Source organism: Heterocephalus glaber, unplaced genomic scaffold (genome assembly GCF_053883595.1).
Source record: "Heterocephalus glaber isolate CG9 unplaced genomic scaffold, H.glaber_assembly_v1.0 deba00001600, whole genome shotgun sequence".
Classification (NCBI taxonomy): domain Eukaryota; kingdom Metazoa; phylum Chordata; class Mammalia; order Rodentia; family Bathyergidae; genus Heterocephalus; species Heterocephalus glaber.
Window position 1 is genome coordinate 15,994,923 of NW_028258372.1, and position 26,921 is coordinate 16,021,843.

The following is a 26,921-nucleotide window of genomic DNA, read 5'->3' on the forward strand; positions in this document are numbered from 1 at the left end:
GATCCCCAGTACCAAAAAAAAATAGTGAGACTGGTTTGTAATCTACAAAATTATGCGTTTTTACAAAAAGACAAGGTGCTTCCACATAAAGAATTATTTTTATTAGATGCTTGCTTTGACAAAATTGTGGTTATACATTAGAAAAATATGTTTAATCATATCTATGCTTATGGTCTATTAAGTACAGAAATGTACCTCCATATAAATGTTGATTTGATAAAGATACACACCTTGGCAAAATTCAATGTGTCAGTAAGTTGGATGTCACAAAACCCATGACCTGGTCTTTGTTCTGATTATTGTCATTGAAAACTATATTTTAAGTTTTCTTTGGCTTGAAAATTATCTTGGTGTCTCAGTAAATATTGTTGTCATACAGAATCTGGTTATGAACAATACTTGTTAATTATGGAGGCTTTCAGGACAATATATAAAATTCACATGGCTTTTTAAAGTTAAAAGAACTCAAACTTTCTCTTATCTTTTGAGGGTCCTATAATTGGCTCTTTACCTATGAAAGTCAGTTATTCTCATTAATATTCATTAACATGTTTAAAAGCTACTTCATAGAAACTTTCATTGTTCTGTAATCTTGTCATTATGACAGTCTGAATGAGAATTAGCATAAGGAGAGAAGCCAGAAGGTGTGGAGATTGTTCCATTCATGTAGCTCAAAACTCCCTGCTGCCTCTGTTATTATCAGACAGCTCTTTGGACCTCTCTAATTGCCATGTCCATGGATTCTCTGTATCCAGTCTCTGTGGAGTCTCCATTTCCCTTGTCACTTTCCAATCTGCACTTTGAAAAATGCTTGTTTAAAATACTTAAGTGGAAATAATAGGAACTTGTGGATGTCCAGAATTTGAATTCCATGTCATTAATGGAAAACACATTCCAGAAATAAATTTGAGATATCTATACTGGGATTATAAATATTTAACCCAACTCTGAATAAAGAAGAGCTTAACTACAATTTTTCCTTACATAACCACCTTTTTAAAGAGACTTTTTAAAACACCTATAGACTTGTTTGATTTTTACCAATAATATAATCACCTCCCATTGTGTTTCCATGTTGTAATACTCCAGCTAGAATAAGTTTACATACTAAATTCATATGACTTCAATCCTAATAGGAAAAATAACATTTTTAGAAAAGGCACAAGAGGAAGGAATTATTTCTTTGTTACTGAAACAATACTCCGTAACACAGAGTATAACTGTAAGGATTAAAAATGTTTTAAGTGCATTGCATTTTAAAAATACATACATTAAAAATATATTATAAAATCTCATTAAAGAACTGCAGCCTGGTCTTTTCAGAGTCTATTAATAGAACATACATATTTTTAGGTGTTTTGTTTTGTTTTGGTACCAGGGATTGAACTCGGGTCCTTGAGCTTGCGAGACAGGCAGCATAACTACTGAGCTACATCCCTGGCCCCTGAACATACATATTTTTAATTCTTTTTTTAATTCTATTGTTGTTATGTTGAGAATGTAAAAATGAATACTTGAATGATGGAGGCATGTTCCTAAGTATATTATCCAAAGGAATGATTGGTAGCAAAATCAGTGTCCTTTCTGTGCTGCAAACAATGACTAAGAAGAGAGAAAGTGGGCAGGCTTCTGAGTATTGTTAAGAAGTTCTGATCTTGGGCTTTGTATAACTGCAGAGTATTTAAAGTTCCTGGTATCCCTAGAAGCACAAACTGTTTGTGATACCAGTTGGTGCTTGTATTTCAGTGACATCACACAATTTACAAATTCACATGATAAATCTCATTTGTGGACCTACAGAGGAGTTCAGATAGTTTTAGAAAAGCACTTGAATACACATAGGAATTAAGATTAAATTGTGCCTCTCTGGCTTTAATTTTAAAGAGTGACCATTCATTAATTTTTTTGAGATTAGATTCAACTTTTGTTTTTTTGGTACTGGGGATCGAACTCAGGACCTTGCACTTGCCAGGCAGGCGGCAGCACCACTGAGCTAAATCACCAGCCCAGATTTAACTTTTATTAGGAAACAAAAATTCTCATTTTTAAAAAATTTTTTGCTTGGATTTGAGAAGTATATATGCATTTTTGTACTAATTGAAATTTGTAGAGAAATGATTAGAAGGATTAATTAATCTTTTCACACTTAGCCATCAGCTATGCGATGGTAAGAGGTTTATAGTACTGGAAGTATTTGAGCTAATTGGTTAGATTAAAACATTGCTATGAAAAGGTTACCCCCCTCCCCTTCTTTTTCAATCTGGGAAGGAATCAGTAGGCTGACCTAAATAGCATACATTAAACTGAACAAATTGTCTTAAATTATGTGTTTCTTCCCTTATATTTAATTTCTGCTTATAATTGTTTCTCTGGGCAAAAGGCAGTAGACTTGTTGCTCTTCCATTGAAGTCTGTAATCAAGAATGATGGGCAGATTTTTTCATACAGCTTCCTTTTGTTTGAGCAAACTTTATGTTTCTCTTTTTCAGAATATTTCCAAGGAAACTCCAGTTATACTCCTAATGAATCTGAAAAATCATTCATACTTTCAAAGTTCTCCTCTTAAATTTTATTGTTTCTAGCATCTGATAATTTTTTTAAAAAATTCTTTTATTGGTACATTTTAGGTATACAGTATATTTACATTCATCATTGGGAACTTGTACCTTTACATGATGTATCTTGATTATTTTTTCCCCATTCCCTGCTGTCCCTTCACTCCTCTACCCTTCCCTATTTACAAAGACTTTGTTTCCATTTTTTCCCTTTCTCATAATTTTTCCATTCCCTTCTTTTCTTTCCCCTACCCCTCCCACTTCCCCTACCCCTTTGGACCTTTTCTTTTTCTTTTGGATTATCAATTTTTCATTCTAATCATTGGTACATTTTAGGTATACAATATAATGACATTCATCATTGGAAATTTGCACCGTTACATAATCTCTCTTGGTTCTTATTTTCCCCCTTTCCTCCCTTCCGCCCCTCCATCCCTCCCTATTTACAAAGACTTTCTTTCCATTTTTCCATTTTCTCATATTAATTCCATTCCCTTCTTTCCTTTCCCTACCCCTCCCACTTCCCCTTCCCCTTTGCCCCTTTTCTTCCTATTTCACATTATCTATTATACCTTTTAGTCCTTATTTACACTCTGTTTCTCACACTAGAGAAACTATTCACTATTTACACGTATGTCCTATTTATTTCACTTAAGAGTATCACCTCAATGTGTATCCATTTAGCTATAAATGTCTCTAATTTGTCATTTTTTATGGCTGAATAGTACTACATTTTATTTAAAAACCGCATTTTCTTTATCCAGTCTCCAGTTGATGGGCAATTGGGTTGCTTCCAAGTTTTAGCTGCCACGAATTGTGCTGCTATGAACATGGGTGTACATATATCACTGTGCTATGATTCTTTTAATTCTTCAGGGAAGATACCCAGCAGGAGAATAGCTGGGTCAAATGGGACATCCAGTCCTAGTTCTTTGGGGTATATCCATGCTGATTTCCACAGTGGTTGCACCATTCCACACTCCCACCAGCAATGGAGCAGTGTTCCTCTTTCCCCACAGCCCAGCCAGCATTTGTTACTGGTTGATTTCATGATAGCAGCCATTCTTTCTGGAGTGAGGTGGAATCTCAGCATTGTTTTCATTTGCATCTCTTGAATGACCAGTGAGGTTGAACATTTTTTCATGTATTTATTTGCTATTTCTACTTCTTTGTGTGAGAAATGTCTGTTCATTCCAGATGGCCATTTTCGGATTGGGTCTTTAAATTTGGGAGGTCTGATCTTTTTAAGTTCTTTATAGATTCGAGATAGTAGGCCTTTGTCTGAGGAACAGCAGGTGAAGATTTTTTTCCCACATTGTGGGTTGTCTCTTCACACTGCTGGTGGTTTCTCTTGCTGTGCAGAAGCATTTTAATAAGAAGAGATCCCACTTGTTGATTGTTTGTGCTAGTTCATGGGCACCTGAGGTTTTGTTCATAAAAGCTTTTCCTACCCCAATGTCTTCAAGAGTTCTACCTAACCTCTGTTCCGGCTGGTTCAGCGTTTCTATTTTAATATTTAGATCTTTAATTCATTTTGATTTTAGTTTAGTGCATGATGAGAGATATAGGTCTAGTTTTAATCTTTGGCAAATTGAAACCTAATTTTTCCAGCACCATTTATTAAAGAGGCTATCCTTCCTCCAGTGAGAGTGTTTGGGTCCTTTGTCGAAGATGAGATGGCTGAGTGTGTCTGGAGTTGTTTCAGCATCTTTTAATCTGTTCCACTGGTCCTCGAGTCTGTTTCTTTGCCAGTACCATGCTGTTTTTATCACAGTAGCTTTCTGGTATAGTTTCAAGTTGGGGATTGTGACACCCCCTGCCATGTCTCTGTTACCTAGAATTGCTTTTGATATTCTAAGTTCCTTCTTGTTCCAAATGAATTTTTGGATTGTTTTCTCAAGGTCTGTGAAGTATGCTCCTGGGATTTCAATTGGGATTGCATTGAATCTAGAGAGCAGTTTTGGAAGTATGGCCATTTTCAATATATTGATTCTTCCTACCCAGGAGCAGGGGGATGTCTTTCCATTTTCTGACATCATCTTCAATCTCTCTTTTCAGAGTGCTATAGTTTTCAGAGTAGATGTCTTTGATTTCTTTTGTTAGGTTGATTCCTAGGTCTTTCAATTTTTTGGATGCTATTGTGAAAGGAATTATTTGCCCTATTTCTGTCTCAGTGAGTCTGTTGTTTGTGTAGAGGAAAGCTATTGATTTTTGTGTGTTGACCCTGTATCCAGCTACTGTACTGAATTTGGTTATTAAGTCTAGAAGACTTCTGGTGGAGTTCTTGGGGTCTTCTATATAGAGTATCATGTCATCTAAAAATAATGACAATATGACTTCATTTTCTATCTTTATTCCTTTTATTTCTTTCTCTTGTCTAATTGCCGTGGCTAATGTTTCCAAAACTATATTGAACAGGAGTGGTGATAGTGGACATCCTTGTCTTGTTCCTGATTTTAGTGTGAAGGATTTCAGTTTTTGACCATTTAGTATGATATTGGCTGTTGGTTTTTGATAGATGTCTTTTATCAGATTGAGGTAAAGACCATCCATTCCATATTTTTGTAGGGTTTTTATCATAAATGCATGTTGGATTTTGTCAAATGCTTTCTCTGCATCTATGGAGATAATCAAATGGTTTTTGTCTTTGGCTCTATTGATATAGTGTATTACATTGATTGATTTGCGTATGTTGAAGCATCCCTGCATCCCTGGGATGAATCCCACTTGATAAAAGTGTATGATCTTCTTGATGATCTTCTGCATTCTGTTTGCTAGTATCTTATTAAAGATTTTAGCATCTATGTTCATTAGTGAGATTTGCTTATAGTTCTCTTTATTGGTTGGGTCTTTCTCTGCTTTGGGGATCAAGGTGATGCTTGCTTCCTGGAATGATTTTGGGAGTATTGCTTCCCTTTCAATTTCATTGAAGAGTTTAAACAGTAGTGGCAGGAGTTCCTCTCTAAATGTCTTGTAGAATTCAGCAGTGAAGCCATCAGGACCTGGGCTTTTCATAGTTGCTAAGTTTTTAATTACATTTTCAATTTCATTGGTTGATACTGGGTTGTTTAGAATTTTTAGGTCTTCTTCGTTGAACTTTGGTAATTCATTCTATCTAGGAATCTGTCCATTTCTTCTGTGTTGTCTGTCTTACTGGTGTGTAGGTTCTGGAAGTAGGTATTGATGATCCTCTGGATTTCTGCTGGGTCTGTTGTAATTTCATCCTTTTCATTGCTAATTGCATGGATTTGGGCCTTTTCTTTCCTTTTTCTGATAAGGTTGGCAAAGGGTTTGTCAATTTTGTTTATTCTTTCAAAGAACCAACTCATGGCTTCATTAATTTTTTGTATCATTCTCTTAGTCTCCGTTGCATTGATTTCTGCTCTGATCTTTATAATTTCCTCCCTTGTATGAGCTTTGGGTTTGTCTTGCTCTTCTTTTTCTAGAAGCTTGAGGTTCAGCATCAGGTTATTTAAATGGGCTTGCTCTATTTCCTAATATGTGCATTCACTGCTGTGAGTTTCCCTCATAAGACTGCTTTCATTGTGTCCCATAGATCCCAGTGGGTTGTATTGTCATTGTCATTTAATTGAAGGAACTGTCTGATTTCTTAATTTCCTCTGTGACCCATTGGTTATTCAGAAGTGTGTTGTTCAATTTCCATGTGTTTATGAAATTTTTGCAGTTTCTTTTGCTATGGATCTCCAGTTTCATCGCACTATGGTCTGATAATATACAGGGGATAACTTCAGTTCTTTTGCATTTACTTAAACATGTTCTATGAGCGAGTATGTGGTCTATTTTAGAGAATGACCCATGTGCAGCTGAAAAGAATATATATTCTGATTTTGTGTAGTGGAACACTCTGTAAACATTTGTTACCATCATTTGTTCAAGAGTTTGATTGAATTCTAGTATTTTGTTGCTTGTTTTTTGTCTAGTTGATCTATCTGTTTTTGACAGTGGGGTATTGAGGTCCCCCACTACAATTGTATTTGTGCATATATAACTTTTCATGTCTGTTAGTATTTTTTTTTATATAGTTAGGCGCACTAGTGTTTGGTGCATAGATATTTATGATTGTCATCTCTTGCTGTTGGGTTGTTCCTTTTACAAGGATGTAGTGTCCTACTTTGTCTCTCTTAATCAGTGTTGGTTTGAAATCTACTCGATCTGCAAAGAGGATAGCTACTCCTGCTTTTTTGGGGGTTTCCTTTGCATGGAGTATTATTTTCCACCCTTTAACAGTCAGTCTATGAGTTTCCTTATTTTTTTTCCACCATTAAGTTTATTGGTACATTTTAGGTATAAAATACATTTACATACATCATTGGGATTTTGTACCATTACATGAGTATCTTGGTTCCTATTTTTTTACCCCTTCCCCTGCCCTCCCCTCATGCCCTCCACCCCTCCCCACTTGCAGTGATCCCGTTTCCATTTTTTCCCTTATATTTTTTCCCCTCTTTCCCCTCCCCATCCCACCTCCCCCACCCCCCTAGATCTTTGCTTCCTATTATACAATATCAGTTACACATTTTTAAAATTAAAATATCAAGACCTAGGAGACATTACCACAGATTTTACAGAATTTAAAAGGATATGGAAAGCATATTTCAAAAATCTGTTTTGAAATTAATTTGACAACTTCTAAGACCTTGGAAGACAAATTAATGAAACTAGCTCTGGAAGAAATATAACATTTGAATAGCACCTATTCAAGAAAGTATATTCCTAGTTTGAAAACCTACCTATATGACAACAACAGGCTCCTATACATTTTAATTGATAAATTATATCAAACATTTAAAGCAGAAAAAAAAAAGGAACACTTCTCCCCTCAGTTTAGGAAATCAACATTGTGCTAATCCTAAAACTGGATAAAGATAATAGAAGACAAAAGTATGAACCTAGATAGAAATTTGTTTAACAAAACAAACTCTTAGAAGTCAGATCTGGCACTAGGTAGAAAGTGGTTTTGTTATAGGGATGGCAGTATTGGTTCAGCTTTGGAAGATCTACCCGCAAAAGTCATCATTTTAACAGAGGAAAGGAGAAAGCCATATGATCCTGTCACTAGTTGGAGAAAAAGTATTGGACTAAATTCCACAGCTATTCATGGTAAAAGCTATCAGGAGACTAGAAGTAGAATAGAACCTTCTCAACAGATTAAAGACATGTACTCCATACTTCCAGTGAGAACGCCTTATATGAATGGAGAAGATACAATGATTTCTCCTTAAGGTGGGGAACAAGGGCAGATATGCTTACTCTTTATCTGTCCATTAAACTTTGAAACCTAGGCCCAACCAAAATAGTCTGGCAATAAAATGACACAATTAGGATAGGATTGGCAAGTTAGAAGCAAAATCTTTATATGTAGATGAAATGATCATATACAGAGAAAATACTAAGAAATCCCTCAGAGCCCTTAGAACTTGTATTTGAATTTAGCAGGATTAGAAAACACAAGGTATATATAAAAATTCAGGTCTGTGTGTACTTGCTATAAATGAAGAATTGGATATTGAAATTTAAAAGTTATGTAGGAGTACAAAGGACCTAGAAAAGTTAAAAAAACAAAACAAAAGAAAAAAACAGTGTTGGAAGATGTTTAGTACCTAAAGACTTCTTCTAAAGCTACAGTAATCAAGGCAGTGTTGTTGTAAGGAAAGACATACAGATCATTTGAATAAAACAGAGAATCTAGAAATAGAACCACACATATATGGTCCATTGTGTTTTGAAAGATTATTTAACATTAGCATTTTATAGAATATAAACTCAATTCAAGAGCCAAGGAAAAGATAGTGTTTGCAGCAAATGGCACTAGAACACCTGGTATCCATATATAAAAAATTAACCTCAATCCTTTATTTGCATACATAAAAATAACTTGAAGGGATCTGTGAACCTAAATATGAAAGCCTAAAAGTATAAAATTTTAAGAAGAAACTATAAGGGAAAATGTTTATGAATTTAGGGTAGGCAAGAACTTCCTAGTATACAAAAAACATGATGTATAAAAGAAAAAAATTGATAAATGAGATTCCATCAAAATTTAGAACTTTAAATGACATCATTAAAATGAAAAGTAGTCCTTAAACAGACCATATTTGCAGTGCATATAACCTATGGCCGGAGTATATAAAGAACTCTTACAGCTCTTTAATAGACAACCCAATTAAAAAGTAGACACAAGAAGATGATAAATAGCCAATACAGCACAAGGAAAGGTGTGCAACTCTAGAATCAGAAAAATACTAATCAGTGCAATAACAAGATTGAATTATACACTCATTAGGGAGATGAAGTTCAAAATTTTAAAAGCCTTGTTATGACTTTCTTTTTGTTGGATTTTCCCCCTTTTCATTTAGTTTGTCACGCCCAATGGATTCATGCTGCTGGGCTTCCTGGGGTTGTGATCCTCATTGTCTTTTCCTAGGGTATTGTCTAAAATTTTTTGGAGTGCTGGTTTGGTATTCATGAAGTTCTGAGGTGCTCTTTATCATGAAATTATCTTATTTCTCCATCCGTTTTGAAAGATAGTCTTGCAGGGTACATCAATCTGGGTTGGAGGCTGTTTTCCTTTAGGGCTTGAAATACATCACTCCAAGCTCTTCTTGCCTTGAGGGTTTGCATTGAGAAGTCTGCTGTGATTCTGATGGACTTTCCTTTGTATGTGATTTGTTTCTTTTTTCTCACTGCTTGTAGAATTTTGCTCTTCTTTCAGATTTCTGGAATCCTAACTATTGTATGCCTGTGTGTAGTTTTTTTTGATCAAGGCTAGTTGGAGTCCTATATGCCTCACTTATTTGTATGTCAAGTTCTTTTCCACTCCTTGAGAAGTTTTCTGCCATCACTTCTGTCAACAGTTTTTTTGATGTCATCTGCACTCTCTCCTGTTTCTTCATTGACTCCAATCAGTCAGTCTTATGTTATTCTTTGCATTGTCTACCAGCTGCTGGATTGATTTCTCATGTTCCCTTACAATTTTAAAGCAATTTTTCTTTTCCTGGTCACTAATTGCAATCTTATCTTCTATATCTGAAATTCTGTCCTCACATTGGTTCATTCTGCTATGCAGACTTTTGATGGAGTTTTTAATCTCCTGGAAATCTGTGTGCATCTGTTTCATGGATTCCATTTGTTTCCTATGTTGGGATTCCATCATGTTCCTCAGATCCTCTATTTTTTTTAATCTGTCTCCTCTCTAGACTTATTAATCATGCCTTGTACTATCTTTGCTGTTATCTGAGAAATTATTTCTGATTTCTTTTTTCCCAGATCCTCTTTTGTTGCCAGTTCAGAGAGTCCAGGTGGTTGACTATCAGATTGTTCCACCTTGTTTCCTTTTGGGGTTGCTGTAGGTGATCCGGAAGCCTGTTTTTGAGGCTTGTGTATGTATCTTCTCATTTCCACGCCAGGGGACACATTGCTTCTGGCATCTGGGTGGCTCACCTTCTCTGCCCCAGGAGCATGGAATGGCAGTGAGGGAGCTTCCTTCCAGGTGCTGGGAGTGGCTCACCTTCTCTGCCTTAGGAGTGTGGAATGGCGGCAGGGGAGATTCTTTTCGGGTGCTCTATGAGTTTCCTTTTGAATTAAGTGTGTTTCTTGTCTGCAGCATATTGTTGGATTTTGCTTCTTGACCCATTCTGCCAGTCTATTTCTTTTGATTGGTGAATTGAGACCATTAACATTGATGGTTATAACTGATACGTATTGACTTATCATTGTCATGACTTTTTCTTTTTGTTGGATTTTCCCCCTTTACCTTTAATTTCTTGTCGTGCCCGATGGGTTCCTTCTGCTGTGTTTCCTGGGGTTGTGATCCTCATTGTCTTTTCCTAAGATATTGTCTAAAATTTTTTGGAGTGGTGGTTTGGTATTCATGAAGTTCCTATGGTGCTCTTTGTCATGAAAGTTTCATATTTCTCCATCAATTTTGAAAGATAATTTTGCAGGGTACATTATTCTGGGTTGGAGCCTGTTTTCCTTTACTGCTTGGAATACATCACTCCAAGCTCTTCTTGCCTTGAGGGTTTGCGTTCAGAAGTCTGCTATGACTCTGATGGGTTTTCCATTGTATGTGATTTGTTTCTTTTCTCTAACTGCCTGTAGAACTTTGTTCTTTTGTTGGCTTTCTGGAATCTTAATAATTATATGCCTATGTGTAGTTTTTTTTGATCAAAGCTAATTGGAGTCCTCCTACATGCCTCACTTATCTGTATGTCAAGTTCTTTGCCCCTGCTTGGGAAGTTTTCTGCCATTACTTCTGTGACCTGTTTTTTTAGTGTCATCTGCACTGTCTTCTGTTTCTTCTTTGACTCCAATCAGTCTTATGTTACTCTTCTTTGCATCATCTAGCAGCTGCTGGGTTGATTTCTTGTGGTCCCTTACAATTTTGAAGCAATTTTTCTGTTCCTGGTCACTAATTGTAATCTTATATATCTGAAATTCTGTCCTCACACTGGGGCTCATTCTGCTGTGTAGACTTTCAGTGGAGTTTTTGATCTCCTGGAAATCTATTTGCATGTGTTTTATGCTTTCCATTTTTTTCCTATATTGGGATTCCGTCATATTTCTCGTCTTCTCTCTAGATTTATTAATCATATCTTGCACTCTAAACACAATGTCTACTGTTAGTGAGAATTTATTTCTGATTTCATTTTTTCTAGATCCTCTTTTGTTGCCAGTTCAGGGAGTCCAGGTGGCTGATTATCAGTGTTCCATCTCATTTCCCTTTTGGGGTTGCTGTAGGTGATCTGGAAGTTTGGTTTTGAGACTTGTTTATATGTCTTCTCATTTTGGTCGGGGATGGGGGTGCTATTGGCACCCACGCTGTTCACCTCCTCTGAGCTGGGAGTGGTGGAATGGCGGCCTGGAAGCCCCTACCTCTGGGCTGTGAGTGGTGGAAGGGCAGCCTAGAAGCCCCATCATCTGAGCTGGGAGCAGTGGAACAGCAGCCTGGATTCCCCTAGCTCTGTGCTGGGAGCTGTGGAACCACGGCCTGGAAGCCCCTTCCTCTCAGGTGGGAGCGGTGGAACGGAGGCCCGGAAGCCCCTACCTCTGGGCTGGGAGCAGTGGAACCCATCTGATAGTTCTGAATAGGACGAATCCATTTTTTCTGATGTGGTAAGAGAAAAAAAGCTGCTCACATTTATTGAGCTCTTACAATAAGCCAGGGATTGTTCTTAATACTTATTAATTCTCAGCACATTTCTATGAAGTAGAAAATATATTGTTCCCATTTTAAAGGTGAGGAATCTGGAAATTCACAAAGTTAAGTATGTTGAGAAGGGTCTCAGATTTTGTAAGGGATAAAACAGAGATTCCTTTTCAGGCATTTGAACTTCAAAATCTAATGTTCTTTATCCCTTGGCCTTGTCCTCCCAGCCCCAACACTGATCGTAAGGAGAGCTAACATGTATTCAGCATTTTTCTATGTTCCAGAAATTGCTTTTAGTTTTTTCTACAGTGTTAATCAGATAACTTAAACTGGGGACATGGATCTAGATAAGGTTCCATTTTAACCCTGAGCCTTACTTATTCTGCCAGATTTCTGTGGTAGTTTGTCTTCTTGAAGATCTTTGAAAACAGTTTATTCTTATGTGCTGAAAATCAGTAATGAGTTGTTTTAAGCAGCAGTATATAAGAATCTCAGCAGAGGTGAGTATGTGTCATGGCTCTTTGAATTAGCTTCCCTGCCCTTACCCATTGCCTCAGCCAGTCTCTGCTCCATAGAGGCATCTACCTTCACAGGCTTTTCAGAGTATTCAGGCTCTTCAGAGGCTTTTCCCAGTATTTACTTTCATATTTTAAAATAACTCATATTTTAACCTGTATACATTTATAGGTGCACATAGTTTCCAACATTCTTTTATGACTTTCAGTAGTGCATTCTACTTTTAATGCTTTTAAAGTTCTAAACTTACATGGACAATACTGATATTTCCTTTTATAATCAAGAAAATAGAATCTCAAAGGGGTTGTATCACTTGCTAAAGAAAACACTATTTCTCTGCTTACACTTCTGACACCAAATGTGTGGTTTTCTTCTACACTGAGAACCAGTTCTCCAATCTCTGGACACCAAGTAGGCGTCCTAAAATTCTGTTCAATTCTGACATCATCTCTCCGAAGTTATCACAGATCACAATAAGTGCTCAGTCTCACAGGCCTGGAAGTCCTGGGCCTCTGCTACACATAACCAACTTGGCTACAGATCGAAGGCTTCTGCAGCCTCCTTCTCAGATTTGATAATTTGCTGTAATGACTCACAGGATTTGAGGAAACATTATTAATAGTTTTTTGTAAAGTAAATATATAAAGGATACAAATGAACAGCCAGATAAGGAGGTACACAGATCAAGGTCTCGAAGGTTCTCAAGTGCAAGAGCTTTTCTGCCTGAGTTTTAGAGTACATGACCCTCCTGGCATGTGAATGTGCTAACACAGTAGCTCTCTAAACCCCACTGTTTACAAGTTTTTCATGGTGCCTCATTACATAGGCATAATTGATTAAATCATTGGCTATTGGTCAGTAACTCAAAATCTCGAGCCCCTGTCTCCTTCCTGGAGGTAGGAATTACCTCTGGCACCTAGCCACCATCCTGTACCTATCTATGAAGGGCCCCACCTGTAGTCACTTCATTACTATAAGGTCAGATTGGTTGAAAAGGATGTAAATAATATATAACAAAAGACACTTCTCTGACTCTGATTGCTCAAAAAGTTCCAAGGGTTTTAGAATTTGTGCCCTGAACTAGGGATGAGAATTAATATGTATCTCTTATTATATCATAATATCACATTTGCCCAAAATCATGGAGATAGTAAATGACCATTTTGATTCTAGTTACCTGATCATATAGCTAAATTTATATTTTTATTGTTCAAAATGAAACTATACAGTTGTTTCTCCCTCCTTTTCAAAGCCCAAATAGTTTAAAATGAAATTTGTATGTTTTTGTATATGAGGTGTTTTGTTGTCACCTGACCTGTTTTGTCATTTGAACCTCACAACAATGCCTAAAAGAGTAGATGCTTTTATCATCTCTATATTAGAGATGAGTAGATGTTCAGTTAAGATTAAATAATTTGTTCAAGATCTCACAGGTTGTAAATGTTAAAATTGAAATCTTTGAACTTTTTATTGAAATAAAATATACACAGAGAAGAATGCACCTCCTATAACTATATGTATACAGCTTGCTGAGTTTGCATAGAGGAGACTTTTATCTGTGTAAGTTATACCTTGCTTAAAAATGGAACATCCCAGAAGCCCACCTTATACCTGTTGCAAATACTATAGTTCCACAGAATAAGTGTATGCTGACCTTTAATTAATTTTAATTAAGAGTAGTTTTACCCAGTTTTGAACTTCATATAAGCAAAAACTTGCATTTCATATCTTCTTTTGTTCAATATATTTCTGAGCTTTTACGTGTGTAGTCTTCATTTTTTTTTTTTACAGAATTAAATCACTAATTTTTATTCAATTTGAAAACCTGATTAGAACCAAAGCAGTGAGAATGAAGTGTTATAAATATTGCAAAATCACTACATCATTGTGATATGGCTTTACATTGATTGCACATATAGGAAAAAATAACATTAGAATTAAGGCAATAAAGGGCTGGGGATTTAGCTCAGTGGTTCCACTGCCTGCCTCCAAAGTGCAAGGACCCGAGTTTGATCCCTGGTACCAAAAAAAAAAAAAAGAAAAAAAGAATTAAGGCAGTAACAACATGTGCAAACCAAGCACATTAACCTTGATAGTCCTTAAGTTGTTTTGGTTCGGTTATGGCTGATGTTGCTGCATGCAGGTCAGTCTGCTTTGAAGGACTTCATCCATTTAAAAAATTCCCTCCTACTGGCCCACAATGGCGAGAAGAAGTCTTCGATAATCTCCACTTGTGTCACTTGCAATCATTGTGCCCAGGGTCTTCTGATACATGTGAGTAAATAACTGTTTTATTTGTACAAGGTCGATCTCACTTCGAGAAACCACAATTATGACCAGGGTGGAGTCATCTGTGCCGGCACCTTTCATGGAATGGTAGAGCCGCTCAGCAAAGAAGCCAGGATGGTTCAGGGCACACTGCACGATGGTCTTCAAACCACTTTCAGTATAGCTGGAAAACTCGCGACTGATGCTGCTTAACAAATCTTGATTACCCATCCTGGAATAAGCCTCTATGGTAGCTTTCAGCTGAGGAAAGCTTCTTGTGGCGAGGATCATATTATATTAAAACAAGACTCATCTGTCCCGAGTCTTCCCTCACCAGCCTGATAGAGGCACTGGGCATCTTCCTGAGCCAGCTGGTGGTTCACTCTCTGATTCTCGTCACGATTTCCCTGGCACATGGATACAAGTAAACATTCAAAATGCCCTGATGTATGTGACCGAATGTCCTTTTCTGGGTCTCCTCCAAATTCTGACTGATAACATCTGACAATTTCTCGGATTTCTTGATTTGTTCTTGTGCACAAAATCTCAATCAATACATGTTCCTGAGTTCCTGCTCCCTGCATTGCATTCCATAAACTCCAGGCATCATAATACGTAGGAGGCATGAAAAGGGCAAGGATAAGTTCTTCCATATTTCCACTCAACTGTGACTTGAGATCTTTCATTAAATCCTTGCCATACATGGTCTTAAAAGCTGCTTTAATTTTTTGCCTCTGATCATTGGAACGATTGGCCACAACATCCACAATTGCCTGTTCATCTGTCCCAAATCCCTTCATGGCTTTGCGGAAGATTTCTGCATCTCTCATAGGATCAAAGTTGGCAGCTGGCCGTACTGTCCCCTGAGTGCCCTGGCTGGGGTAAGGAGTCTGTCCCCCAGGATACTGAGAGGGCATCTGACCTCCAGGAAAGCCACCAGGTGTTGGGCCCTGAGCTGGTCCACTACCACCATAAGTCTGTGCAGGTGGCTGGGGTAGCCAGAAAAACCTGATCCACCTGATGGTGCTCCAAATCCTTGGCCTCCGGGGTAGGCTGGAGCTCCCCCTGGCTATGGGGCACCAGGACAGCCTCCAGGGGCTGGATAACCTCCAGGTGCAGGGTAGCCTCCAGCTCCTAGGTAGGTGCCACTTGGTGCTGGGGGATAGGCGCCTCCTGCCATTGGAGGAAAGCCACTAGGATAAGCATACTGACCAGAAGGGGCAAAAGATGACTCCTGACCTGCAGGAGGATATCCAGGAAAAGGCGGGTAGCCTGTGGGGGCGTAGCCTGGGTATGACATTCTGACCTGGGAGCTGCGCCACAGCCCAACCTGCAGGAGTCTTCATTTTTTATTGGCATATAATATTCCATTTTAATAAACTACCAAAATTTATTTATTTATTTACTATTTGTTTTCTCTTTGGATTATTTCTAGTTTTTGTTATGAATAATGCCACTATATCTGTCCTTGTATGTCTTTGGATAAATGTGTCCACATTCTTTTTGAGTATCTGTGAATGGAATTGCTAGATATATCTGTCTAGTTTTAGTAAATACTGTCAAATAGTTTTCTGAAATGATTGTACCATTTTACATTTCCACTCCTCAGTGTTCCACACTTTTACCGCCACATTTGGTGTCTTTTTTTTTTTTGGTAGTTATGTAGTGGTTTTAATTTTTTCCTGATGATCAGTGAAGCAAACAACTTTTTTATATGTGGATCTTTGACTAATCTTTTTTTGTGAGATAATGTGTTCAAGTCTTTTACCCATTTTTCAGTTAGATTATGTGTCCTTTGTTTTCATTTTTTTTTTTTACGCTTCTAATACTATTTACACATGATTTTGTTAGACAAAAATTTTTCCCTGCAATCTACCCTTTTCTTTACAGATTACAGTGGTTTTCCTTATTCCTGTTCACCTTTTCTGAGTCAATCACTTTTGACTCTTCTCCCTTTTTAACCTGCCATTTAAACATCTCCCTTAATTCTAAATAATATTCATATACTGTGGCTTTTTTATCCATCATCAATTTAGACCTTTTTATTGATAGTATTTCTATTGTGTTAAGGATTTAGCTGTCACATAAAACTATCCCAGCTCCCTCACCATAGAGTTGTTTTTGTTATGATGGTGGTTTGTGGTTATTTTGATTTGTTTGCTTTGCTTTGTTTTTGTTTTAATCGGGATTCAGTGTTTGTATTCTTATGCCTTCACTGGGCATGGTTGACTGTCATTACTTTTCCTTTCTACTATTTTCTCTATTTTTGCACTGTTTTCTGAAGTCAATAATTTCCTTGTGTTTTTCACACTTAGTTTTCTTCATATCTGTTATTCTTGTCATACCTTCCTATACTTTTGCAGTATATTTCAACTCAAGGTCTGTAACATCTGGAAACCTATCAGATCCAGTGTTATTTTTTTGTTTTGTTTTATTTTTTTCTTGGAGACATTCCTCATTCATAGACACCTACTATTCAGACAGGCCTACTTCCTGAGTAGCTATCCTCCTAGGAGTTTGTTCTGCTGTTGTTCTTGGAATTCCCTTTGCCTGTTTCTCAGATCTTCCCCTCATTTTAAAATACACTTCCTGTTTTGTTAAGGCACATCAGTAATGTCAGAAGGTGGCACGGAGGCAAAGGGCATGACATGACAGCCTTCAGCATGCCAGTCTCTTTAGTCATATTGCTCCAATCTGTACTGCTTGTGTTTGGTGGATAGTTACCAACCTCCAGTTTCTTTTCATCATTTTGAAATACTCTTTGCTTCTCTTCTCTGTTGGAGTAGCTATTTAAAAGTCAAATGTACTTTTTGTTTTCTTGGTTTGCTCCTTGTATGGACTGAATGCTTGTGTCTAAAGTTATTTTAAGTTGAGACCAATCTCTTATTGTGACTATATTTGAAGATAGAGCCTAAAAGGAGGTGACAAAGATTAAATGAGGTGGGCGGGGGATTTAGCTCAGTGGTATCCCTTGTAAGCACAAAGTCCCGAGTTCCATCCTCAGTACCCCCCCAAAAAAATTTTAAAAAGATTAAATGAAGTCATAAAGGAGGGACCTTGTTTTGGTTTGGTTCAAAAATGTTCCCCCAAAGGCTCATATGTTCAGAGGTGGGGCTTTTGAAAGATGATTAGATCATGGAGCACTAACCTCATCAATACATTAGTTCATTGATGAACATGCTCTTGAGAGGTGGGGCCTGGTTGGAGGAAGTAGGTCACTAGAGCATAACCTGGAAAGCTATATGCTGGACACCAGCCCTTTCCTTCCTCTCTGGCTCTTTCCTTGTCTCTCTGCTTCCTGGCTGCCATAAAGTAGGCAGCTTTCCTCTGCTAGGATATTTCTGCCTTGGATCTTGTCCACTATGAACTGAAGCCTCTGAAACCATAAGCTAAAATAAATCTTTTTTCCTTTAAGTTCATTTTCTCAGGTATTTTGGTCACAGTGATGACAAGCTGACTAATACAGAAAATTGGTACCAGAGGTAGGGTTGTTGCTGTGACTGTACACGAGGACATGGCTCAGGAGTCTTTGGAAATTTATGGGAGAAGTTTGGAAAGGCTCAGAGATACAGACCTGAAGCTCTAGAATATTTTAAGTTGAGGTTAGTGGACAACTCTGGTGGGAGCTCAGAAGACCAGAATGTTGGTAGGAAAGTGGACAGTGAAGGCTGCTCATGAGGTTTCACTCTATTGGGAACTGGGCCAGAGGCCATTCATGTTATGTTGACTTTCTCAGGTATTTTGGGCACAGTGACAAAAAGCTCTAGTTCCATAGGGTTGGTGCCCTTATTTGAGACACATGCGATATCAGAGTTCTCACTCTTCCTCATGTGGGGATAAAGTGAAAGGCAGTTAGTTGTCGGCAAGCCACTGAGAACTCTCATTAGGAACTAGATTGATTGGCAACTTGATTTTGTACTTCTCAAGTTCTAGAACTGTGTGTGAAAAGAAATGACTGTTATTTAAGACACCTCATCTGTGGTATTTTATTGAAGCAACCTGAGCAGACTAAGACACTCCGTCATTTTGAAGGAGGATGTACATCACTGATCTTGGTTGATTGTTAGTTTGGCTAGGTGAATAATCTGTGTTCACCCAGAATTTTGGTCTCTTTCTATTATCTTTTGAATTCCTGTGTTGCTTTGCAGAAGTTCAGATCCATTCTTATTTCTGATGTTTTGAATGTAACGTGTTTTTTCTCAGGTATAGGTTTTGATAGTTTTGCTGGGTACTCAGTGAGTTTCATTCTGGAAATTCATGTCCAATTAGTACTGAGAAGTTTCACTAATAATTTTCTCATTCTGTTATTTCTATTATTATTATTTATTTTCTATTTTTTATTTTGGCTCAATTTTCTTATCTTTTTTAATATTCTATCTCTGTGTATTTTGTTTTATTTTCTGAATTTTCTAAGTGCATTGAATTTTTGTTTTTTTTTCATTTTTGTTGTCTTGTTTTTAATATACAAAAGCTCATTTTAGTTCTATAAATATTGATTTTCATTAAAAAGTGTCTTGTTTTTGTTTGACGGATGCCAATTCTTCTGTCTCTTTTTGGATAATTATAGTTGTTTTCTCCATGTATTGTTTGTGTCTCCTTCAGGCTGCCTTTTTCTTTGTTGGTCTCCTTTTTTATTTTAAATCTATATATTCTCATGCTAGAAACGTTCCTCTGATCTCTGGTAGTCTTTGTCTGCTGTAGACTAAATGGAAGACTAGAAAGCTAACTGTAAGATCCAAGTGTGAAACTGGGGCTTGTCCACTGAGGGCCATACCGTAAGATGATCCTGATGAACTGTTTGTTGGCAGATTCTTCTTGTTAGTAATTTTAATTCTCTCAGAATGCTCTCAGGCATTCTGTACTACTTCTTTACAGTGTTTTTCAAAATTGTTCCAACTGAATGATATACCATTTGTACACTATTTGATGCTATTAAATTTAAGTTCCTTGAGTTTAGTGACTAGGTCTGTCTTGTTTATTGTTATATCTTCAGGTTTGAGTTCAGTACTTTATACACTGTAAATAAATACAGTACTTACTGAATTATGAATAAACGAATGACAACAATGAAAGGAAAATGAGAAGTTCTATTGGTATGCTAGAAAAAAATCTTAGATTGTGAATAACTAAATTGTAATATAACTGTGCTAGGTATGTCACTTTGAGCAAGTAATTTTATGATTTGAAGTTTCCTTTTATTAATCTGATTTGAGGAAGTGTGATTTAGTGACCTCTATACTGTTTCCCAAAAAATTCTCCCTTCCCCTTCTTTGTTCTTCTATTCCTGCTGGCCATTGTTTTTATATTTTTTCCAACCTGATTCTTCACCAGTTCTTCCTTAGATTCACTCTTTTCTCCCTGTTCTCTGTAATGTGCAAATATCCCAAGATATCTGAACAGTTGTCAATATCCAAATATTTACTCTAAAGACTTAGAAATTTATAACTGAAAATTGACTATCTACATTAAAGTATTATTAAAAGAATCCCACATTGTGCATTCTGGGCAAAAGTGTAAGTTGCTCTGGAATCTGGGGGAGAGAAGATGTAATAGGTGTGTTGTCTTATATCAGTTGTTTCTCCTACAGGATGGTGTTTTATGATCTCATTATTTAAAGGTTTTGTGCAGTCTTAATATTTTCTAAGATAATGGAAGAAGCCTAGGAAGGTTAGGAAAGTTTATACTTAGAAGAAAAGATAGAAATGAACAAAGCTGATGAGAGACAAAAGACATAAAGTTGGCCATACATTTATCTTCATATACTATGCATATATATTTTGTCTATTTGTGAGAAGATAAATATGACTGTGATAGTGCTGTTTTAGAAAGCCTTGTAGTTAATTTTATTTTTAGTGTTCTTTGCATTAATTATATATCATTAAAAATTATTATGGCTTACTTACCTTGCCATATATGTTTATAGTATAGAAAGAAATATAACTTGTAACTGATACAATGTATTGTGTATAAATGTACTTATAGGTTTGTTAAATGTTAAATGATTTTGTATTGGCATTTTAATATAGAACTTTTTGATGAATTGTTCAGGTGTTTAAGAATATTTAGTAATATTTGGGAAAAATTGGAATTTTAGATGGACTTGAACTAAATTTTCTTTTTCTATTTTTTTTTTTTTTTTTTTGGTACCAGAGATCGAACTCGGGTCCTTGCACTTGCAAGAGAGGCAGCATAACCACTGAGCTAAATCACCAGCCCTCTTTTTCAATTTTAAAGCATAGAATAGAGGTTGTGAGTATAACTTAGTTCTTGTAACACATGCAGAACCCTGAGTTCCATTCCAAGAACTGCTCAAAAGAGAAAAAATTAAAATACATGAATAAATAAAATCATAGAATACAGTCCCGTTATGTGAGAATTTGCTCTCTCTAACATTTGCATGAATAGATTAAGAGGATGTCTTTCTCTATTTGTACTGATTATATTGCAAAGAAAATCTAAATGCTTTTTCCCCTGCTACTCACTTGAGGTCGATTTGTATTGTTTTTTTATAAAAAAGAAAGGTTTTTCATTTCTGTCATAATCCAGGTAGGTTATATCAGGACACAGCTCATTGAACTGGATTGTCCACCTACCAGGGAGCCTGATAGGATTCTTTAGAGAAGCATATATTACCTTCGTGATAGTTCTTACTGTATAGTTAGTGATTTGTGATTGAAACAGATCACAATTCAAAAAAAAGATGCATATTTACCTGTGGTTTCTATTCCAGTGGACACTATGGAGAGAGATAGAGCTATTAATGATTTATGATCTTGCTAGATGATTGACAATTTTTGTTTTAATGCAGTCCGTCTTCTTTTGCTCATTAAAATACAGAGATAATGTCATAGTATTGACTATTTAGCCAGTTTTTTAGAAGCACAGAAACTGATCTCTTAGTACTAGTAAACTACTTATTCTTTTCCCCTCTCAAGTAAAACTCACATTCCTTTTAAAGCTCTGATTCTTTCCCCACAGCAGCTGTCCCTAAAGGAAAGTGATGAGAGTCAATTTAAAAAGAGGCAAGCATGGGGGTATATTAATATAGGAAGAGGTACTAAATATAACAAAAGGAATGTTCACTAAATGGTGTTTGAGATTCTTAGTGCAGTTCATATTTTCTACCATTAACAGAAACATGAGACATGAAAAGGATTTTAAGTTTTGATTTTTTAATAATAGAACACCATTGTCATGTTTTAAGGGGCAGACTAGTGTTTTCTTACACTTTTCTTGAATTAGCACAAAATCTTACTTTGAGAAAAACTTCCATATAGACTTTTTTATCAAAAGATTAGAATATAAATGGATTATTTTATCTTAAGTATTTTATATTTTTTGTTTAAGAGTTTTAGTATGAACTATGTAGATGCATTAAGTCTGTTAGGATTGAGGGGAGGTCTATGATAGACTTACCTCCTGTTTGCTTGACATTGGTACCATTTATAATACTTCATTCAGTTACACAAGCAATGTAGTTACTTAAGCAGTACTTGGCCCAATGTGGGAATTATGGGACTCATTTTTTCTAGTGCTTGCCTAAAAAGTGGAAGAAAACCATGTGTTCTGTTTTGCCTGCTGTTTCGTGGCACATGTAATTTTGCAGTGTGATCTGAAACAGTGATGTGGAAGGGAGAAGCAAGGTAGAACCATCATAGGAATCATGTCCCATCCAGCCATCTTCTTAAAATACCTAGGTGATAGCAGAAAACTGAAATTAACGCTTCTTTAAAGAGAATGTCACCTTTATCAAACAAACAAGAGTCTAAGTCAGTCATATTTTCAAGGAACTTACTGCCAGATAACTTATTCTGCCCTGTGATAGAGCAGAGTGAGAACTTCCGTGCTGAGTTATAGTGATGCAGAGGGACTCTTTGCAAATGTTAGAATAAGGAAATTACTCACTAGGAAGAAGTGTACTATCTGCTCTCTCCCCTGTCCTTCTCTTAGCAAGCAATGGTGACCATAGGGATTTACTGATCAGACACCAGTGATCAAGGGTGGATATTATGCCTCTGTAGTTGAGAAGGAGCCTAAAGTGGTTCGTTCAGGTTGAAACTCAATGTAAATTCAGTTTTACAAACAATTATGATCTCAGTGAATGTATAATTTTGTAAGAATTGAGATTTGTGTTTCCATAAGTCAGACATTTTGGACTAATTTTGTGTTTTAAACATTAAATCATTGATTAATATCCTTACTTATCAGTGTTCATGTGGCCATATTTAAATCTCCTGGGACTATTCATTGTATATGAGTTATAATATAATTTGCCATCCCGAAGTTTTATTATATGTCAGGATAAAGCAAAGTTTGCACCCTTATGTTAGGTAGTTGTACGTTTAAGAAAATTTTTGTTCTGTTAACAGGGTATTTTGTAACATTTTTATATAATTTAGAGGGTGGGAAGGTAATGAAACATAAAAATAAATAGAATTAAACCATATTAATCACCCAAATGAGTTTGCCTTTCCTTTCTGTGCCATAGAATGAAAGAGAGTGAATTGTTGCCTGCCAGGTATATTAGGTCTTCAGCAGAGAGCATTAATATATTTATTAAATAATATCGTCATATATCTCCAGTTTACTGTAGGCTGCTTTTCAACAGCATGTTAGTTATCGCCATTGTTAAGGATCATCTCTACATGGCAGCTGTAACATTATTTCTTCTGCCTTCAACTTCTGCAGGTTACTTACCTTCTAAGAAAAACGTGCATATATACATGCCTACTGAAATTTCCAGCTGTCAGGTGATTGTGTTTCATCTTCATCTTGTGATGGGCCACAATGCACCTTTTTCCCTTCACAGCTTAACTCAAGAGAGATCTGCTGCTGTTGCCATGAAAGAGTCATTCAAAGGACAAGACGGACCAGTGATTATTTTAAATTTAGTAACATGATAAGTTCATTAATGAGGTTTCAGAGTCCACGTTGTACTGATTTTTAAAAAGTAACTGCTGGTCAGGTTTTGGTACTGTATGAAAGAAGACTATCAGGGAGGGAGAGAAGGGGAAGTAAAAAAATTAAAATGTGTTCTGTACACTTACCAACTCCCCATAAAGAATGTAATCATTATGTAATGTGAACATGTACTAATAAAAAATAAATACTGAAAAAAAATTTAGAAAATGAGAACTGTTAGTTTACACAATAATAATCCAGTTTTAAAGAAGTGGCTTCCAAAGGAATCTATTAAAACACCTCTGATTCTTTTAATATTTCTAAAATTATTTAATTTGTTATAATGAGGCCAGCATATAATGTCCTTAGTATCATCATAGGAATAAGACAGAACAAATCTAAAATAGTTTCTAATTTTGCTTCTTTGTGATTCTGTTACTTATCCTTTTCTCTAGTGAATTTTAGATACTAAAAATAATTGAAAGTCACAAACTAGAAGTAAGTCACTAGAGCAAAATATAAAGACTGGTAGAATTGGTAAGGTGAAACAGGGCAAAAGTCTGAGCTTGTCCTATTCATGTAATCTCATTATATAGGCCTTGCTCATGTACTATTAAGCCTTTAATTAGCCAAGAAAATAGGACATAATACATTGAATAAGGTCATGATAGAATGAATACATTAAATCTATAGGTTATTTAAAATTTTTACTTTATCTTATTACTTAAAGCACTTCTTAAACCTTAATCCAGAAGTACTAATAAAACAAAAATGATCACTTAGTTCTTCTGTCTTGTTTTCTTCCATGCATCTTTGTCTGTCTTCTGCCTGTCTGTCTGTTGTGGTACTGGGGGTTGAAACCAGGAACTTGCACGTGCTAGGTAAGAGCTCTGCTGCTGAGCTACATCCCCAGCCCTCTTCTGTGCAGTCTTATGATTTAAAAAGTGGGAATTGCCTGTAGATAGAAAAAAAATAGATAAAACTATGACATCTGTAAGATGTCTAATCTGACTCATCATTAAAACAGAAGTCTTTTAAATACAGAGGTATTGCTCCCTATTTTGTTGTTCCCTATTTCACCCTACCCTTAGCACTAGAGACAAATGGTTAAGGGTCCCAAAACACTTTGAGGCAATGTCTTGTTTCATAATAATGTGAAGAAATGAAAACAAAGTTCAGGTAGGACAAAAGAGAACATTAGATATTGAGGTTTTAAGAGAATTACTCAGGATCATACCAAAAAGGGAAATTAGGTTTTCTGAAATTTGGTGTTGATACAGATTTCTGTTCTGTCAGGAAACTTGGGTTATGCTCTAAATACAGTATCTTGTATTCTAATTTTTACAGTCATAATATGCTTATTTATAATTTATAACTCTCCTGACTTAATGGGTGTTTGTTTTCTTATCTCTTCAGTTTGATTTGTTCATCTACTACAATAACTAAAAAATAGTAATGTATTTTAAATAATCATTTCAGTATATTCCTGAGAGGAATCAGTCCATTGTGTCTAAAGAGATTTTGATACATATTGAACTGTCATAAAATCTTTGTTTAATGGATCTAAGGTATCTTTATGACTAAGATACCTCCCAAGATTTACAATAGCCCAAATGAGTGAACAGTTCATATAAAAAAAAATTGAAAGTAGCAAAGGTGGTGTTGGTAACCAGTTGGTATTTAAAAGGAAATGAGGCATTTGAGAATTGTTGAAAATTTTTGCTTTAATATTAGGTACCTCTACCTCTAAAAAATATGGTGGGTAATACATTTAGATTTTTCCTTAAGGAAATTGTTTTGTTTTTAAGATCTTACTGTCCTCTAGTGGTAATATGATGCTATTGTTTAAGTATTTCTAATTCTTAATGGGTATAAAGTTAGTTTTTATATATATATGTGTTCTGCCAATAACTTTACTCTTTCAGTTCTTGGTCAACAGTATTCTCAAAGTATACATGAAACATCATCTTCTTCCTAAAGGCTAGAAGCTGTATCTTTTGTTCCTGTGTCTCAGTAACCCTCACCTCTTTAGTTTGAATTACACTGTCTTAGCCCTGAAGCATCTTCCCATTATTTTAGTGTATATATACACCGATAATTACTGTTTCAAGTTTGTGGTAACTGTTCACCTGCAGTATTTCAGCCTTCTTCCTACAGCTTGCAGGGATAATTTTTTTCTGTTTTGTATACAACAGTTTTTATTTTCTGAAAAAGAAGTTTCAATTTACCATTGAAATTCATGTTTAGACTCAAAGTTATACTTTGACTTTGAAGAGACTTGCATTTGAAATACTGATTTACTAATCATGATAATGATTTGTCACTTTTGTTTTTCTTATGTAATGCAGATGTGAAAGGACCACCCACCCATCGTCTGTCCTGTGGTCAGTCACCCTACACTGAGACAACAACATGGGAACGGAAGTACTGCATCCTAACAGACAGCCAGTTGGTGTTGCTCAACAAGGAGAAGGAGGTAAGATGGAAAGCTACTTCTCCTTTCTGAGAAAAGTCTGGAATTATATATATTTTATTTTTGTGTTGATAATTAGTGTTACACAAATATAGACTTCAACAACATACATCTAAAGGGTTGCTAATGCAGAGTGAGATGCTGTTCCAAAGAAGGATGAGTTCCACAATATAGGGGCTGCATTCTCACTGAAGAACAGAAGAGACACCGAGTTAAGTTGAGAAATTTGGAATGAGAAAGAATTGGAGTGGGTAGACCTGACCCTGAAAATAGCCTAAAAGAGCTACTGGAAATTACATCACTTTAGCTCCTAAGAAAAACAGTTGGTGTGCTCAGTGGATTCATTGGAAGAGGTTTAATGAAAGGACAAGTTATAGATGAGTGAGCAGCATAGGGTGATGTAGCAGCCGTGAGCTAGCAACAGCCAAAAGCAGTTACACCCTCTATCTTCAGGGTAACAGAAGGAAGCCAGGTTTCTGGAATTCAGAGAATTGTAGTTGCATGAGAACCTATATGACATTTGCTGTGGTTGTACACAGAAGAGCACAACCTCTACCAAAAACCACAGATGGCCAACAAGAAAACACCCTAAGTCTCTTCTGCTTGCTGATTTCTTGCCATTGTCCCTATTGGTCAGAGATCTACACTGAAGGCAGTAAAAGATTACTTTAATATGTTCTGTAGAGGTTATCTTCCTGAAACACATAGAGAGAGAACGAAGGGCAGAGAGTAGTGTAGGTCTGCAGAGGCAGACAGAATGTAATCCACACTAGGCATCAAGTTCTGCTCTGGTAAATTAAAAACTAGAACTTATCACATACCATTACTACTTTACTCCTTCAGTTGTTTACACATACAAATTCTTACACATCCAGATCATTCATTTGCTTGTTGGTAATTAATATTATTCTAGTAATTATATCATCTACACATTTAAAAAAATAGTGACTATGATCTTGACACAGAACAGGCATAATGGGAGAGAAGAAGAAAATTTCTGATTCAATGAAGGAGAAAGATTAATTTGAAACATATGTGAA

The 26,921-nt window shown here is 36.2% G+C and overlaps 1 protein-coding gene and 1 pseudogene across 8 annotated transcripts in view; one reads left to right on the top strand and one right to left on the bottom strand.

Moving 5' to 3' along the window:
* Nucleotides 1–26,921, top strand: part of Rasal2 (RAS protein activator like 2) — a 330,126-nt gene that overhangs the window by 111,295 nt on the left and 191,910 nt on the right. For all 8 annotated transcript variants that reach the window (XM_004853375.3, XM_004853376.3, XM_087194374.1 and 5 more), the window contains exon 2: nucleotides 25,757–25,884. In XM_004853375.3, the coding sequence (XP_004853432.1) occupies nucleotides 25,757–25,884 (128 nt within the window). The remainder of the gene's footprint in view (nucleotides 1–25,756; nucleotides 25,885–26,921) is intronic.
* On the bottom strand, nucleotides 14,115–15,811 carry LOC101709977 (annexin A7 pseudogene; annotated as a pseudogene).